Here is a 17322-nt window from a genome sequence, read left to right on the forward strand (position 1 = left end):
AGCGCGCTGTCTTACGGACAGCTCTTGTTATTTTTGAAAATTGCTAGAGATATAAACGTTTTGTTAGGTTCCTTTATGAACAGGGTTGAAATATTTTTGTTTCTATGATTGAAATCAGATGATCTATGTGCAAAGAGGATTTTTAGCTCGACTTTTCTATGAAAAGGGGAGCTATCCTACTCGCCCCGGCGTCGGCGTCGGCGTTGGCGTCACACCTTGGTTAAGTTTTTCGTACCACCCCACTTTATTTCAGAAGTATTACAAGTATGGCTTTGAAACTTACCATACTTGTTCACCATCATAACCTCCATCTACAGACAAGAGTACATAACTCTGTCAAGGTTTTTGACAGAATTATGGCCCTTTTTTGACTTAGAAAGTGTATTGAGCTTGGTTAAGTTTTTTGTACCACCTCACTTTATTTCAAAACCATTGGAGGTATTGCTTTGAAACTGACCATACTTGTTTACCATCACGACCTTCATCAACAGACAAGAGGACATAACTCTGTCAAGGTTTTTGACAGAATTATGCCCCATTTTGACTTAGAAAATACATTGAATATGGGTAAAATCCACTTATTGCCTTAACCCTTTGAGATATTGCTTTGAAACTTTTAATGCTATTTCACATCATTACCCCCATCTGTACGCAAGAGAAGGTAACTCTGTCAAGGATTTGTTTTAAAAATTAAGGCCTTTTATTGACTTAGAATCTTGGTTAAGTTTTTAGTACCAGTCCACTTTTTGACTGAACTGTTTGAGATATTAATTTGAAAGTTGGAATACTTGTTTACAATCATGATTCCCAAACATGTCCAGGAGAAGGTAATTCTGTCAAAGATTTTATTTGAATTATGGCCCTTAACTGTCAATGTTTTGTATTATAGGCAAGCACTAAAAAACTTAAAAAATCTAAAAAAAATTCATTCCTATCCACTTGTTCACTTTACCATAAATTATGTCATATAAACATTGCTGTAATATTCAAGGGTATCAAACAACTAGTTCACTTTAAAAATACAGAGATTCTTGTATTGCCTTTTACTGCAAAAACTTTTTTTATTGGCAAGCAATAAAAAAGTCGAGCGCGCTGTCTTACGGACAGCTCTTGTTTTGACTGATGTGATTCCAACGACCTTGAATACATGAGTGACCTACTTTTAATTATAAAAATACAAATATCGACCTTGATAATTTGGTTTTATCTTTTGGTTTACTTTTTATCAGACAGTTATGTAAGGCAAATTAATTTGTTTAAGGAGATAATGTACAATTACACTAGAAAAGTGATAGTAGATTATAGTGTGTGGTGCCCTGGCAACAGCGATTGTTTCTTGCTGTTCTTTAAACACACGCATTGTGCAAAATTGTCAATTGGTGCACAGATCTTCTCCATAAAGATGTCCTGTGGAAATTCTCTGTGGGATTATTGCTGTGGTGCCCTGGTTTAACATCTCGCCAACATTTACATTATAGTATAGGTCAATTTATTAGCAACTTTCAAGCTTTACTGGTTGAGGAAGACCTGAGCACTTTGTGCATTATTTCAGGCACAAAATGGGGAACCTGTAAAATATTTTACAGAGGGCTTGTAATAAGGCTTTTGAATATTTTTTTAGCAATACTTATTTGATTGTGCTGATATAGAAAAGTTTTGTTGCCTTTTTACTATGCCTTTTCTATACTAAATAACCAAACTTAGGTTTTTCTGAATAAATTAACTGCATAAAAAAGGGGTCAAATAAAATTCAGCACTGGCACAAGGAGTAAAAAATTCAACAGATCATAGATTTGTAGCAGTGGTGTTAGCTTTGGTCTGCTGATCTGATTTAATTTATTTGTAAGTTCGAGTCCTGTATACTGAAGATGATTTTCAGGGTTGTGATAAGGAGGGCGCTGACTAGGCCAAAAAACACACTAAAAAATCACTATTTCCTGTATGCAGTGATTTTTGTTTTCAATTTTCAAAACAACCTGTGTATTTCTGAATGGGAAAATATAGCTCGATAAATCTGAAAAGGGGGAAAATCTGATATGAACAAATTCCCCATTCTAACAAACGTCACTTTTGCATTATAAACAGCTCTTGTGACACTGTTTTATAAGGAAGGCTTACATAATGTTATGTACAATGTACCTTTCAAAGACAAAATTGCTAAATTACTTTGTTTGAAACTTAACAGTAAAACAGTATTGTTAAAAGCTAAAGGCCACTTTAAGAAATTCAGCAGATTAATTAATTGTTAATTACTACATAGAAATTAATGTTCTAAACCTAGAAATACAGACAGAAATGTGTACCCATTAAGTTGATGGTCTATTAAGTGATCAATTAAGTGTCTCTGGATTTCAAAAGTCTCAGAAAGTTTTTTTTATTACATCTGATTGATATAACGATTTAGCGTAGCTATATTGCGAGGGCTCAGCGCAAGACTATTCTAACTCAATATTTTTCAGAAAATGGTTTTTTGACATTTTCTTGTATAAATTCCTTCAATGCATGTTCTGTTAAAAAGAAATAATTTATTTCCCACTATTTTTTAAGTTTTACACATTTTAAGAAAATATTCTATCTGGTGATATAATATATTCAGTGCAATAGTTTGACAATCACTTTTAAGTTAAAAACTTGATATTCCTATATGCAAGACTATGCTAACTTCAAGTTAGAATAGTCTAGCGAAATTAAAGATGCTGTTAACAGGAGTTATTGCTATTGGAACTATTCTAACTGAAAATAAACAAAGTTTGGTGATGTCATCACAAGCTTTTGTGATGTCATAACTTCCAAGAATATTTATGACACTTTTTGTATGATCATATTTTACAGAATTTTACAGTTTAAAAACATATTCTGATGTGTTTTGCGTGTTTTTTTGTTTTTGTTTTCAAGATGAAGAAAATTTGATTCCTCATTTATTTATACTAAGTGTAACAGTCAATTTAAAACACTTGTAAAGATTAATTTTTTTTACTGACTGCATGACATTCAAATTCTCTGTACAAAGAATAAAAAAATAAAAAATCAGAACTCAGTATTATACAATATTAGAAGAAATTTTCCCTTTTTAGTCTCGAAATTTACTTTGTTTATAGTAATGATGAATATAAAAGTTGCTTACATTTAAAGATTTATGGTTTATGGCCAATCAAGTTCACTGGATGGAGAAAGTGACATTAGTGCTCCTGACTACTGCATGGCTTTCAGTAAGTTTCAATACAACAACAGAAGAATAAAAAAGCTTTATGTCAATACAATCATGCAAAACTCATCTCTGAATTAAATCCAATTCAAAAATAAAAAATATATTGATTTGAATGAAGTGTTGCCAGTACGCACAAATTATTAACCTTTATTTAGGAAGCTTTAATTAAGGTGTATTAAACCGTTCAAAATTTCTTGAGTGAAGAAGACCACTGTAAAATACCCATATCTTAACCAAAATACACTGTTTCAAATTATTTGTGTGTCTCAAAAATTCTGGACAATCACAGCAGATAGGTAGCAAGGCAAATTACCTCAGTGATGAAACACTAAGCATTCACATCCATATGGTGTATGGTTTGAGTCCCCTTGTTTCCATTTTTTTCTGTATGTGGAACATTTTGAGTGCTTACAAGTTTTATCATCATTATTATACCAACTGTGCAATGAATACTTTCGTGCTATGATATTTTTAAAATTCTTTTTAAATACTCATATGGGAACAGAAAAAGGAACAAGCAAAAAGGCAACAATATGTCTGTAACAGTATTAAAGTATTAAAACAGTATATAATGTTAAATCCTGGGATAAAGTATGCAAAGTGGGCGATAATATTTTCCGACAATCAGTGTTTATGAAAGCGTGCAGATTTTATAGAAAGGCCCTTTCCAGTCTGACAAAAGTTCAAATCTACTTATTTCTTACATGTAGATCTGATTGCCCCCGTATTTGTTTAATCTTCATTGTAATTTGGATTTCCCAGAAAAGCTATTTTTAGCAATGAAATAAAACCGTCCTTTACAGATAAGAATAAGACAAAGTATCAAAATATCGTTTTCTGTTAAAGTAAACATATTGTTGATTTTTGATAGAAAAAAAAATTTGTTGAAGTAATGTGAAATACACTGGAAATTAATGACTAAATTTTTAATAGGCATTGTTGTTTTGCCAGTTTACCTGCCGGCTAAATTAATGACTAAATTTTTAATGGGCAAATGATTGTTGTTTTGCCAGTTTACCTGCCGGCTATATGGACAACACCATGTTTGTTCTCGAAAATTGTGAAAATGACCTACTCAGTAATGGTTTTCCAGCCATTAAAATTAGAAACCATATCACTTGCAAAATTGTGAAAGCTCTACGATGATTGGCTGTTTGAAAGGTTATGAGAAGGTGACAACCTATTGGTGGTCGTCAGATCCTTAAGCATAGTGTTTCCCTAGCGAAAAAGAAATCATGTTATATGATTAAACATGATAAGATGTGTACAAACATGTTTTTTTCCTCATTGACCATGTTGGTCAATCATGTCTTATAAACATGTTTGACCATCAAACATGATTGTGGATGAAAATTACAATTTGTTCAATAAAACATCTGTATTTTAATTTCAAGTAATATTATAATGACTTTCAGAGAGAGGTAAAAATCATAAAGATTGTTTTTTTCTGCAAACAATCTTACAAGAAATCAACATATTCAATCATGAATAAACATGATAAATTTATAAAAAAAAAAATCAAACAAATCTCTTTTTTTTCTTGTTACTTTCATCAAATAAGTTATTCTTTTGGATAAAAAAGTATCCATACATTTCAACTTTGTGTAAAAATAGCCTTAAAGGGAGACACAGGCAAAATTTTCATTCCTTAGTTTTGCATTTTCTCATTCATAATTTTGTAAATGCCCTCAAAATGAATATATTAGACAGTCAAAGGAACAAAACTTTCCTCCATATAAAGAATAAAATGGTGGTTTCCTAACCTGACCCGCGTGGGTCAGGTTAAAGCGCTAGGACTTCACAATAGTTGTCACAGTGAACGTTAAAGAACATGTCAAATGAAAGATTTTGACTTGTTTCAGTCATACAATATCCATAATATCTCTTGATGTAACTTCAAGGATTTGTTCAAGTCACCTGACTTGTTTTAAAACTTTTCGGTGATTCTATTGGAGTCTCAATTTTGTTCAACATATATAGATATATTTATGTTTCAAATCCAAAATGTATAGAATTTAAAGAGAAATTCATGCTGAAACTTTTAGAAATGTCATTTTAGCGCGAGTTGAGTACAAAAGATCATTTTAATATTTTTGTCATTATTTTGCCTGAATATCCCTTTAAACGCTTTAATAATTACTGACACATTGACCCATTTACTACTAAGAGAATAACATAGTCATACATGATCAAACATGGCTGAACATGATAAATTCAAGTTGATATTTTTTAACAAATCAGCATTTTTTAAATTACATCTTACAACAGGATTTTACTTTCTGTGAAAACACTGATAAAAAGAATAGTTTCAGTTGTTTTGTTTACAATTTTTTTATAGGAAAGCAAACATGTTTAAACATGACTGAATTTTGAATATAACAAAATTTTCAGGCAGCTCAGAGCATGATTCAGCATCTCCTTGGTTATAATCCTAGATTCCATCTGCTAGGCCATAAATGTAGGTTAAACATATTGTCCCCATTTTCAACAGTTTTACAGCATTTATCGGAATATAAGATAAGCATTGATATAAAGCATCAAAGGGCACTGGGAAGAAGTAAATGTAGCAAAATTAATTAAAATGGTAAATTAAGGTGGGATCTTAATTTCAGAAGCCGGGGATTATGTACCACAATATGAGGCATAAATTGATAGTGGGATATATTACCCTTAACTGTAGCCATAAAAGCTAAGTTTAGGTACAAAAATCACATTATGTTCCTACCAGTTACAAATATACAACAGGCAAAATAAAATATTCCATACAGGACGCGGAACTTCAGTTCGGCGAAAGTAAAAAAAAACTCAGTTAAGAATTACCAATTTTTCCATATGAAGGTTATGGTTGCAAAGCAGAGCTCAAACTCGCCATCCACCATTTATGGCAGACAAGAGTTACTGCAAATACTACTTAAACTTGAAAAAATTTAACAAAACAAAGGAAAATACCTTGGAATAGAAAATATTTTCATGAAATTGAACACCTATTCAAGAATCTGAATTTATTTGTATCCAAAATCAATACTTTTTCGTTAACATATCATTTAAGTATCTATTATATAAGACAGATTTGAAGAAGTGACCCGTAAATCACTACCACAGGGATTGTACCTATAATAATTAACACTAATTGTCACATTAAAGTTGTATTTTGTAATATTAGACTTATATTTTACTGTCTTAAACTGCGATTCAAATGATGCAATCTAAAATACGCCAGTCACTCGAACAAATATGGAACACAACTAACTTTAAAAATTGTATTTTCAGTTTGAATAACAAACACTTCTTCAATTATCTTATCTACAAGAACAACATGAACATCCTCTTCAGTTTTCATTCTTAACAGATCATGAGATGGCATCCAACATCACAAAAAGGATGTACTTGTTCTGTTATTGTACATACATGTCCAACAGCAAACAACTTCTCATCCACAATATTTTCTATGAAATATGATATAGCTAATATCACACTATCCAGGCACAAAACAGTGTAACAGTTTTTTCATTTGTTTGTACTTTTCGGAATAAAGAAATTCTCCTTTGTCTTAATATTCTGTGTGTTATTCTATAATCTTTTACATTGTTCAAACCAATCTTAGCAAGAACATAGCATTGTTCTTCTTTAGATGCAAAATTTCCTTTTGAATATTCAGTGCCAGAGGGTTTTTCATCACCTGACATAAGTTAACCAGTATTATTTGGACAAAGTCTTGATAGAAAATCTAACCAACAGGGTTTGCATCAGCAATCATTTCAGTACTTTTAGTTCAGATATACAGATCTGTTAACTTTGTCCGAATTACTCTTCCTTGTATTTTTATGGTCATAGAAATTGTCACACTCATACATGTTAAAGGTAGCACTCTACAGTTAATTTCAAGTTCCTCAGCCGTCAATGTCCTACAAGCAATACGTCAATCTATTCTGATACCAAACTACACAACCTGGAAAAAGAAAACACATTTTGTTGAGAACGTATATGACATAAGATTGCAAATCTACAAAGAAATTATCCCATCTGCATTAGGCAGGCAGTAAAAAAAATGCAATTCATTCTGTTGAAGCCCAAAATTTACAGTGGACGGAGACCCAAAACAACACATTTCGTCCCTCTGGCAAAAATCAAATATACAGGCTAAAGGAATACCGTCTCTGCTTTAGCTACTCTCTAAACATGCAAAATATCACAAAGTAACAGGTGCTCAACCTTGTAGATTTTTTGCTACTGCTAAAAGTTGTCCTTATAAAATTAAATTAAAAAAAAATAATATGATGGACACTTGTATGAAATAACAAAAAAATTATACCCTTAAAGTTTAAATGTAGACAACAAATATTATCATATCTTTATCTTAAATTGTAATTAAATAATGAATCTAGATCAGCAAATCAAATGTCACAAGTTAATTTTCTTAAAAGGAAGTGGCTAGCTGTACGGGCCCGTACGGCTAGCCAAAAGTTTTATCCGTATGTGAGTCACGTACAACTAGCCTGGACAAACTGTATTGGCTAGCCGTACGGCACTTTTCAAAAAATAAATGGAAGTCGAAAATACATATGTTATTTTGTGTCTTTAAAATGACGATTTTAATCAAATCTCCGCATTTGTCCTAGTTTGTTCACTTCAATAAAGATGCTCCGCAATTTTGCACAAAAAAATGAATACGAGTAAGTGTTGTATAATCTAGCTTAATAAAATTAAGTGTCAAAGTTGCATGTTATATTGTCCTTAATGTTCATGTTTATGATTTGTATGAAAGATGAATTGTTAAATCTGTTAAGCACATGGATCGAATAAAATAATGATTGGAGGGGAATAAATAAATACATGCAAATAAAAAAAAAAAAGAATATTAGAAAAAAACGGTGAAAAAGAAAAATAATTTAATAATGCAAACTTTCCTTAATGATCGACGATGGACAAACTTCTATACCGACGGTAATTGACGCAATTATCAGTGCCCAACAACAATTATTTTCGGTGTTTGTTTTTTCAATTTAAAAATTAAACTTAATGAAACAAAAAAGGATTATCATCAAAATTTTGTAAACTATTTAAATTGATGTTATGTAACTGCAACCAAACGCTATTTTTTCTCAACGTCTTGAGAGGACAAAGTACATTCTTTACTGTAGCCAACGTGTCGATTAATCTCTAAAAAGTAAACATTCTTGACTAAAATTCTCACTTTAAGTCATAATTAACATATGCACTTTCGCCTTCCATATATTTTTGAAAAGTGCTGAACGGCTAGCCGCTAGCCAATACAGTGTGTCCTGGCTAGTCGTACCTGACTCACGTACGGCTAGAACTTTTGGCTAGCCGTACGGGCCCGAAAAAATGTAAATGAAAAAAGTTACAGCCGGCTTATTCAAGTTATTTTATAAAAATAATTTATTTTCTCATTACAAAAATATATATTTTAGGCAAACAAAGATGAATATTACTATGTTTGCCTTTTATTTGGGTGTATCTATTCTGGGTATAGTCTGCATGGGTACTTCGTGCGGGTCGATTTGTGCCGCCGATTTCCCATGTTTCCGTAGCCACTCGGAATTAATTTCATTCAAGGACGGCAATCGCCAAATATTTGCAACATTGCTTTGTTTCTCTAGGTCTTTGGTATTTTGCCTCGCGGGCAGAAACTTCATGATGAGAATTTTTTTGTTGTTGTTGTTTACGGAAGTACAAACTAGCCGGTCACTTGTTTTCTAAAATCTGATTCGACAATCACAACTTGTTCGACCAATCAGAAGCGTTGATTCATACCAAGGTGCGTAATGCACACAATCGCTCATAATGCACAAAAAAAAACTTTTTGAATTTAACGAAACGGACAAAAACATCATCTGTTTATAAAATCAAATGGGCTATAGAGTTCTTTCAGTTCTCACTCGAGATAAGAGGCAACCAATACCCTCAGAAATCTAAACGGATTTACGTGATTCACAAAAATGATCCTGGAGGCTGGCTAAAATACGGAACTTACGGACTTTTCCGGATGTTATTCTAATAATAAATATACAGCTAGCAAACGGGTTGTAGCACTTACCGTGGAGTCAGAACAAAAACATATTGTTATATATAATGACATTTACCTTCTTCAGCTTCTGAAAACCTCGAAATCCACCAAAATCGCATGTTTACAGTTTCTTCAAGTGTTATCTTTCTACACTTCCGGTTTAGACAATCACGTTACCTACAGCGCCACCTAACCCAAAGTTTATATTTAGCAACCAATAGATTACACAATACATGCGCGGTTAGTTTTAAACGAGGGAAAAATCAAAATGGCTGAAAAATGAAAGTGCTTGTTTATTGGACTTTGGCGAACAACTGGTCGTTTGTCAGCACTGCCGCTGATCGGGGAGGGTCAATGCCTGGGACAAGAACATTTTCCAAGTTCCAGGAGAAATGGTATCCTGCTATACCCATCGCATGTAAGTTCTTCATCTGCACGCATGCTTCCGAGCACAAGGACAGTCTTGATAATTAAAATAAGATTGCTCTTGCTTTCAATTAAAATTCAAAAGGTCATCCAAAATACCTTGCAAAATGTCAGTCTTCTGGAAAGTTATCGGTCCGGACGGCCGACCGAAAATTTGGCATCTTGGCCGAAATTGTTTTTAAGGAACAATCGACCATATATCTAGAAATTTTGGAGGAAATTATTTAAATTCTCATAGCCACAAAATTTCCACTTATAAATGAATGAAACTTAACTTAAAAAAGAGATTTTAACTGTTTAAATTATTAAGTTTTTTGTCATTTATTAACATTTTTTCGGATAACACGAAGTCCGGATAAGAAAAAAAATAAAATGATTTATTTTGCTTATTCAAAGTCAGTGTTTCCTTTGGCAGGTTTGCAACATTTGATCATCTGGAGGATGTCCTGGAGAGGTATGTTCTTCACCATCGAAGAAATTCAAAACCATAGTGCAACTGGTAAAAAAGGCTAACAAAGACCAAGTTTGATCCTGCCAAATTTAACTTAATCAGCAAGCTCGTTCAGAAACATTTTGATATCAGGAAGTGGTCATTAAGACACAAAATGTGAAGCAGTTAGTATTCCAAGTGACAATGTAAATCAAGTATTGACATAATGAAAATTACTTTTGTGCTGAAAAAAAAAGAAAGAAAAGAAATAAAAAAGAATTGTGTCCAGGGTTCTGATCTCAAAAAGTTGTAATTTAAGTTTTACCTCATCTGAGCGTACTCGAGATGAACTTTTGTGATTGCCTTTGTCTGTTGACCTGTGCTGATGTAAAACAATGTCAGCTTTGTTCTTTTGAAAATGTTTGAACATGTTTTGAAAATGTCAAATGACCCCTTGATTTGGATATATTAACATGTTCGACCATGTTATGGAATCTTTATTTGTATATGTTTAAACATGTTTAGATGTGTTTGGATCGTGGTGCCATTTAATGTGAATGTTTAAACATGTTCCATCATGTTTTGGGAACATTTTTAATCATGTTTAGATGTGTTTGACAGTAAAGTAGTAGTTACATGATCAAACCATATTAAAACATGTTCTGTGAACGTTTTCAAACATGTCCAAAACATGATAGCTGGATAGAACAAAAACATGTCAAAATGTGATTGACCATGATACTCTTTTTTTGATCATCAAACATGACTAATCACGATTGTTGACTGATCCTGTTAGATCATGGTGCCATTTCACGTGCATGTTTAAACATGTTTAAAACATGTTCAAAACATGTTCAGACATTTCGAAATAACATGTAAGAACGTGTTTAAAACATGTTTAGACATGTTTCAATCATGAAATTTTCGCTAGGGTAATTAGGAGCTGATTTTAATCATATTGGAGCCCATTCTTACATTTGCATGCAATTTATGCTCAACATTTTCGTTTTTTACAGTGAAACTATATTGCCTCCTATTTCTTAAAGGAATTTATAATTTGTTTGGAAGTTGGGTAAGAAAAGGGAAGAAAAATGAGAAGAAACTCTTATAGCATCTTTTCTAGTACCAGTACTCTTAAAGATTCTAATTATTACCAGTTCAAATAGAAAGACTTAAGTTTTCAAAAGCCTGTACATAATTGTATTCTTTCTTAAAGTGTATTTACAAAAGTATACTTAATGATACTAGATAATCTAGAAATACAATTTAATCAGAGTTATGTGTTTATGAATATGAATTTTTGACATTTTTAATTTTGAAAAACTGCCAGAACCTTTCACTGAATTTATGTATCTCAGCAACCTTTTATTGCTTACAGCAAAAAAAATTATTTTTGTTTTTGAGGTTTAATTTCTTAACATAAGGATTGTTTTATACCTAAGCAGCACATTCTTTACAATTATGACAATTTAAGTATACTACACATATTATGACAATTAATTACTACTAAAATATATCTTTTTAAAGTTCTCAAGAGTTTTTTTCAATAAATTTTTTTTGTGTTTTTTGTATTTAAATACACTTTTAAAATGTCAGTTTCTAAGAAATTGTAAATTTTGATTGGCAAACTTTTGTAAAATTTAAAAAAAAAAGTGTTTTCCTGGTGCATAATTGTCAAATTCTATTATGTTTCAATAGTGTCTATCCATTTATTGAATATAATCTACATAAGTTATTGGTACAAATGTTAAAAGAATAAAATGTTTCCTTAGATAAAATATTCAGTTTATTTTAAAGTGGGGGTTTAGTATTTTAGAAGAGACAGATTGAAATATATTTCATAAAATGAACATCCAATGCAATATTTTGACACAGCCACAATGAAAATAAACACTGCTGGTGTTCACAAATAAATTAAATGAAATATTATTTGATCTTACATGCAAAAACAAAATTTTGCATTCATTTAATATGTTTTTAATGGTTTTAAGGCACTTTGATTTCTTTCTGCATATCATCATATAGTTATTTACACAGTCATATCATTTCAAAAATGTAACATTATTTCGTAAAAGTTTAATGGATTATTTTTCAACAAGAACTATGCGACATCATGATTTTATGACATCATTAATGAGAGTGCATGTCATTATTTGGCAAAAGTCAGGAAAAAAAGATTAAAACCGATAAAAAGCATGGAATAAATAGAAAATTTGTGTTTTTTTTGTATGCAAGATCATTTTATATTTGTAAAATTATAGTCACAGAACAATTTTTCTATAAATTGATTTAATGATATTATGATATGTCTTTTAGATTTGCAAAATGTCTAATGTGTTGGTAAATAATTCTCAATAACATCATGTATTTCTTACCTGAGACTCAGTGAGTACCTATTTAAATTAAAAATAATAAGAGACTTAAAGCTGAATGCCTCCAGATGAACCAAAATATTTCAATAAAACCAAACTTAGAACAAAAGTATTCAGATTTTAAGAATAGTTAAGTAAAAAGATTCAAAATAAAAGTAATAATTTCCATGTTATGTGTGATTCATGACCGATTTTGCAGTATTTTTCAGCCTTAGCTCTTTTTGGTAATTATTATGGGTTGTAAGTGCTGTTTGCAATGTGAAAGTTATTTTCTTTTTTCACTTCACAATATTTTACTTTATAATACATTTTCAAATTTTTCATGAAAATTAGCATGAATCTGGAGGCGTGCTGCTTTAATTTAAAGGATAGTAAAATTCCTCCAATGAAGGGTTAAAGCAGTCCTTTAATTGTGCATCAACAAGCATGCATGCGATGCTTTCTAGCACAAAGTACCATGTGTTCATCATTTCATTATTTGTGTCATTGCAGTCAGTTATTTTTACAGGGTGCCCGCTGTCAGAGTCATGCATATAAAAAAACTTTGCAACAAGGGCTTTTGCCTCAACATGAGATTTAATATTAAAAATCTGCAGATTTCATTTTTAAGAATTTGTATAAACACAAAAGACATGACTAGAATGAAAATTATTACCCTATTTTTGTGTTTGTATGAGATAATAAGTCAAGGTTGGCATCACTTGTACCTACTATATATTTTAGTAGGGTATATTAATTACCGATAATTATGCAAATATGTAACAATATCAAATTATACTATATAATATGGTATTAGAACAGCCCCAAACCCTAATATCCCTTCAAAAAATATTATTTAAGAAATCAAATTTACTTTCAAAAAGTAAACATATATTCTAACTTGATAGATAAAAGACATTCTTAACTTTTAAGTTATTGCAAAAGTAATCTATCTTAAGATAGAATAGTTTTGCACAAGATTTAGGAATCAAAGGGACATATTTTATAGTGTTAAAGTATTCTAACTCAAGATAGAATAGTTTTGCACAATAAATATTCAGGAAAAAGTAGCTTTTCTAGTGCAATACTAGGCTATGTTAACATGTAGGCAATAAAATGCATATTTTACACTTTTCTTGAAAAAATGAACATGTACACAACTTATTTCTATTTTTTGATAAGATTGGTTGTAAATTTTTTTTCAAAAAATGAAATCACAATAAAATAACATATTTTTTCCATTTCCTGAAAATTTTTCAAAATACAAGTTAGAATAGTCTTGCGCCGAGCCCTCGATTGGTAGTAAGAATATTCCAGGAAATTTCTATTTAAAGGCCCATTATGCCAGAAATGCTTTTATTTTTATTTCTCAAAAAGTGTTTAGTTTTGGTAACTTTTTACAGTTTGCTACATACATGAACTATCTGTTACATCTTTAGCTCTGTTGGCAATTTGTGTAATTATAGTGAATTAGTATTATGGAAGTCAAAATACTATTTTGTTTACATTTTGCCACCTTTATGTTACATAACTGCATATTCAGCGTAAACACATGTTTGACATTTCAAAGACATTTTGAAGAATTAAAAAGATAATAGATTTCTGAGGCATAATGTGCCTTTAACAATTTAACAAATAATTATTTTCAGGAATTTTCCTTGAACACTTAAAGAAAACAAACTTGGGGAATTGGTGAATTTTATTGATTTAAACCAGTTATATGATAATTATTCAAAATGAGTGACAATTAAAAGGATTCTTATTTTACGTAAAACAATAATTAAGTTAGGGATATAATGAAAAAGTCTGTGTATGTTATACAATGGACATGAAAGTAGCAAAATGTAAACAAAGTAGTATTTTGACTTCCATATAAAATTATTCTGAAATATAGTGAACAACCAATGCAAAAGTAAATTCGGAAGAATGATTGAAAAAATGTGCATGGTAAATGAAGAATTCTGTAGAAAATGAAATGAGGTTAGCAAAAATGAAAAAAAATGATAATAAAAATAATAATATTTTATAAAATTGGGAAAAAAAAATAATAATTTTGTTGGTTTTGAAATTTTCAGTTGTTCACATTGGTTCATAATTTGCAAGTACTGCATGTGCATTGTAGTAGAAGGCTACACTAGAAATTTATTGGAAAACAATATTTTACTTATAAGCCAATTGTTGGCTTTTGATAACATGTTATTGTTGAAAAAAACGTCTATTTTGAAATGAAAAAGAAATATGGTTTAGCAAGATTTTATGTGTTTTTATGATGAGGAGTACTCTTGTTCGGAATACTTAGATTTTAGTAAATTTGTGATGGATTTTATATCTTGAAAAAAAAAATGCAACAAAATTTGAAGATTATTTTTTTTTAATTTAACAAAACCAAGAGACAATTTATGAAAAAAAATCAGTGTATAATAAGGATATTTTTGTGAAAGCCTGCTAAAGAAAGGTATGTTGAGTATATTTTTACTGATAAGAAAAAAAAGTAGGTTTTTTGTGTTTTTCTTGAATTGCATAATGAAAAGGTTTTTGTGATAGCATCTTTATATGATTATGAAGAACATTGGTGGTATTGAAATAGATATTGTAGAGAATTTACTTATCTTAATTGTCAGAGAGTAAGATCAAGTTTTATTTTTTTTGTTTTGTTTTTTTGAGGTTCAGATACAATTTACAATAACTCACCAAAAAAACCAAAAACAAAACCCATTAAATTTACAATTAAAAAAAAAAAAATTCATAACTGAAAACTGTTTCAATTTTAATTATCTTTTTTTTTAAGTGAACAACTTTGAATTCAAACCCTTTAAACCATGGTCAGTAACCTTAATGACCATGGTCAGAAACCATGTTTGCGGCCATTTAACATAACATGGTCAACCATGGCTAACCATGACCTGTGAGCCATGTTATTTCATGATAAAACGTGATACATTTCACCTGGGTAACCAGAGTGCTGGAACCAAAAATGTTAAGCCTAATTGCCACCAGTATAGAAGGTGGGCACCAGCTTTCACATCCATGCAGTCTGACCTGAGACTCTATATTGTTGAAATTGAAAACAAACAAAAGATAAAATGACAAGTAATATTCCTGGCAGAAACAGTATTGTTGTTGAATATCTGACAAAAATATAATCGTGGCAGAGATTTGAATAAGAAAATGATGTTATCAAATGATTACATTGTATTGAATAAATCATGATTGACATATTGGATGTCCCTAATGTACAGTAATGGATTCTGGAAATACAGAAAAACCTCTGCAGAGCAACCCCCCCCCCCCACCTTTTAGTTGTTGCTAAGAGGTGTTGTTCTTAAAGGGACACCATCAACGTTTTTTGACTTGACAGGACTGAAAGTATTTTTCAGAGATTAGTGTACCAAATGATGTAGGTCTGGACCAATGACTTGTATATTTTCAGTCATTTTGTCATCCCCAAAAAAGTAACCGAATGCTTTTCACTAAAATCTCGCTATTTAGAATCACACACAAAAAAAATTAAAAAAATTTGACTTTAATTAATTTAAGACTACATTTCTTTGTTGTCCATTGTAGATTTGTCCATTTTAAGTGCTTTATTTGAAAATAATGTAAGATTTTCAAATTTTATGTTTTTATGCATTTGGACCTCAGTGAGTTCCCTTAATAGAGGATAACTTTAAATTGTAAAATCTCTTTAACTTTGAGAGGAATTGATACTGTTGTTGTAAACAATAGAAGTTATTGCTGTTCTGTTAACTTGTTTTACTTTGGTTAAAGGCCTATTATGCCTCAGAGATACTTTGATTCTTACTTCCCAAAAGCTTTTTATTAGTGGTGTACTTTTATAAGTTTCCGAAAAGTTATTCAATGGTCAGTTATCTGAACTATCTTATTTTCTGTTGCTGTTTGGCAATATAAGTACAATAATAGTGATTTATGATTTTGTATGGAAGTCAAAATACTGCTTTGTTTACATGTTGCTACTTTTATGACAAATTATTTCGCATTTGTATAATTCTCTAATTTCTTCAGGTTAGAAGCATCTTACATGGTCACCTTTAAAAATTGTTCAAAGAATTTAATTCCATGCAAAACTCTGGTTGCCATGGCAATGGAACGAAAAAACTTAAAAATCTTCTTTTAAAAAATCCAAATAGCTAGAGTATAGATATTAAGCATAAAACATCTTCTAGTGAGTGTCATTTTGTTCATATAAAAGCCCTGGGGTCAAAACACTGGCCTAGCCCGGGGGAAGTCATTGATTTTCTGTTTTCAGTTTCTATATTCAGGTGAGCTACTTCTGGGCCATCATGGACCTCTTGTTGATATTTTCTACAGATGTGCGATGACCAGTGAGTGATATAAATGATATCTCATTGATACTATGTTTTATAATTTCAGGCAAGAGAAAAATATAGAAATCTGGTAACTGATAATGTCCTATCACAGAAAAAGTGATTTTGGAGTAATTGTAAGTAGTAATCATTTTGTTTCCGTAATTGTAATTAAGTAATGTTCAGTAATTGTAATTATTAATAAGTAAATTGATATTTCCAAAAATAATTTTGGAGTGATTTTAAATTAGTATTTTCTGAAGTTTGTATTGGAAATTATAGGTTATTTGCCATAGAGTAACTGTAATATGTAATGAATTATTTTGTTTCTGTGATAATTTGGTAATTTTTTGAAATGGACAAATATTGCAAACATAGTTTTGCAGTAATTGAGTTTTTATTTTCAGTTTAAAATGTAATATTTGTTCAAGTAGTAGTCAAGTTTTCAGTATTCAAAAATTACTTGTCTGTGTTATTATTTTTCTTGTAATAAATCAGAAATTCTACTAAAATATTACTTTCTAAATTGTAATGTGTGTGTAAACAGTTTGTCT

The 17322-nt window shown here is 30.6% G+C and overlaps 1 protein-coding gene across 9 annotated transcripts in view; it reads left to right on the forward strand.

Annotated features, from left to right (window-relative positions):
* Positions 1 to 17322, forward strand: part of LOC132722342 (anion exchange protein 2-like) — a 171909-nt gene that overhangs the window by 75479 nt on the left and 79108 nt on the right. For all 9 annotated transcript variants that reach the window (XM_060706827.1, XM_060706828.1, XM_060706829.1 and 6 more), the window contains one exon: positions 16836 to 16905. In XM_060706827.1, coding sequence (XP_060562810.1) covers positions 16870 to 16905 — 36 coding nt within the window. In that variant the 5' untranslated portion in view covers positions 16836 to 16869. The remainder of the gene's footprint in view (positions 1 to 16835; positions 16906 to 17322) is intronic.

Source organism: Ruditapes philippinarum, unplaced genomic scaffold (assembly GCF_026571515.1).
Source record: "Ruditapes philippinarum isolate M1 unplaced genomic scaffold, ASM2657151v2 ctg335_1_1_1_1, whole genome shotgun sequence".
Taxonomy (NCBI): domain Eukaryota; kingdom Metazoa; phylum Mollusca; class Bivalvia; order Venerida; family Veneridae; genus Ruditapes; species Ruditapes philippinarum.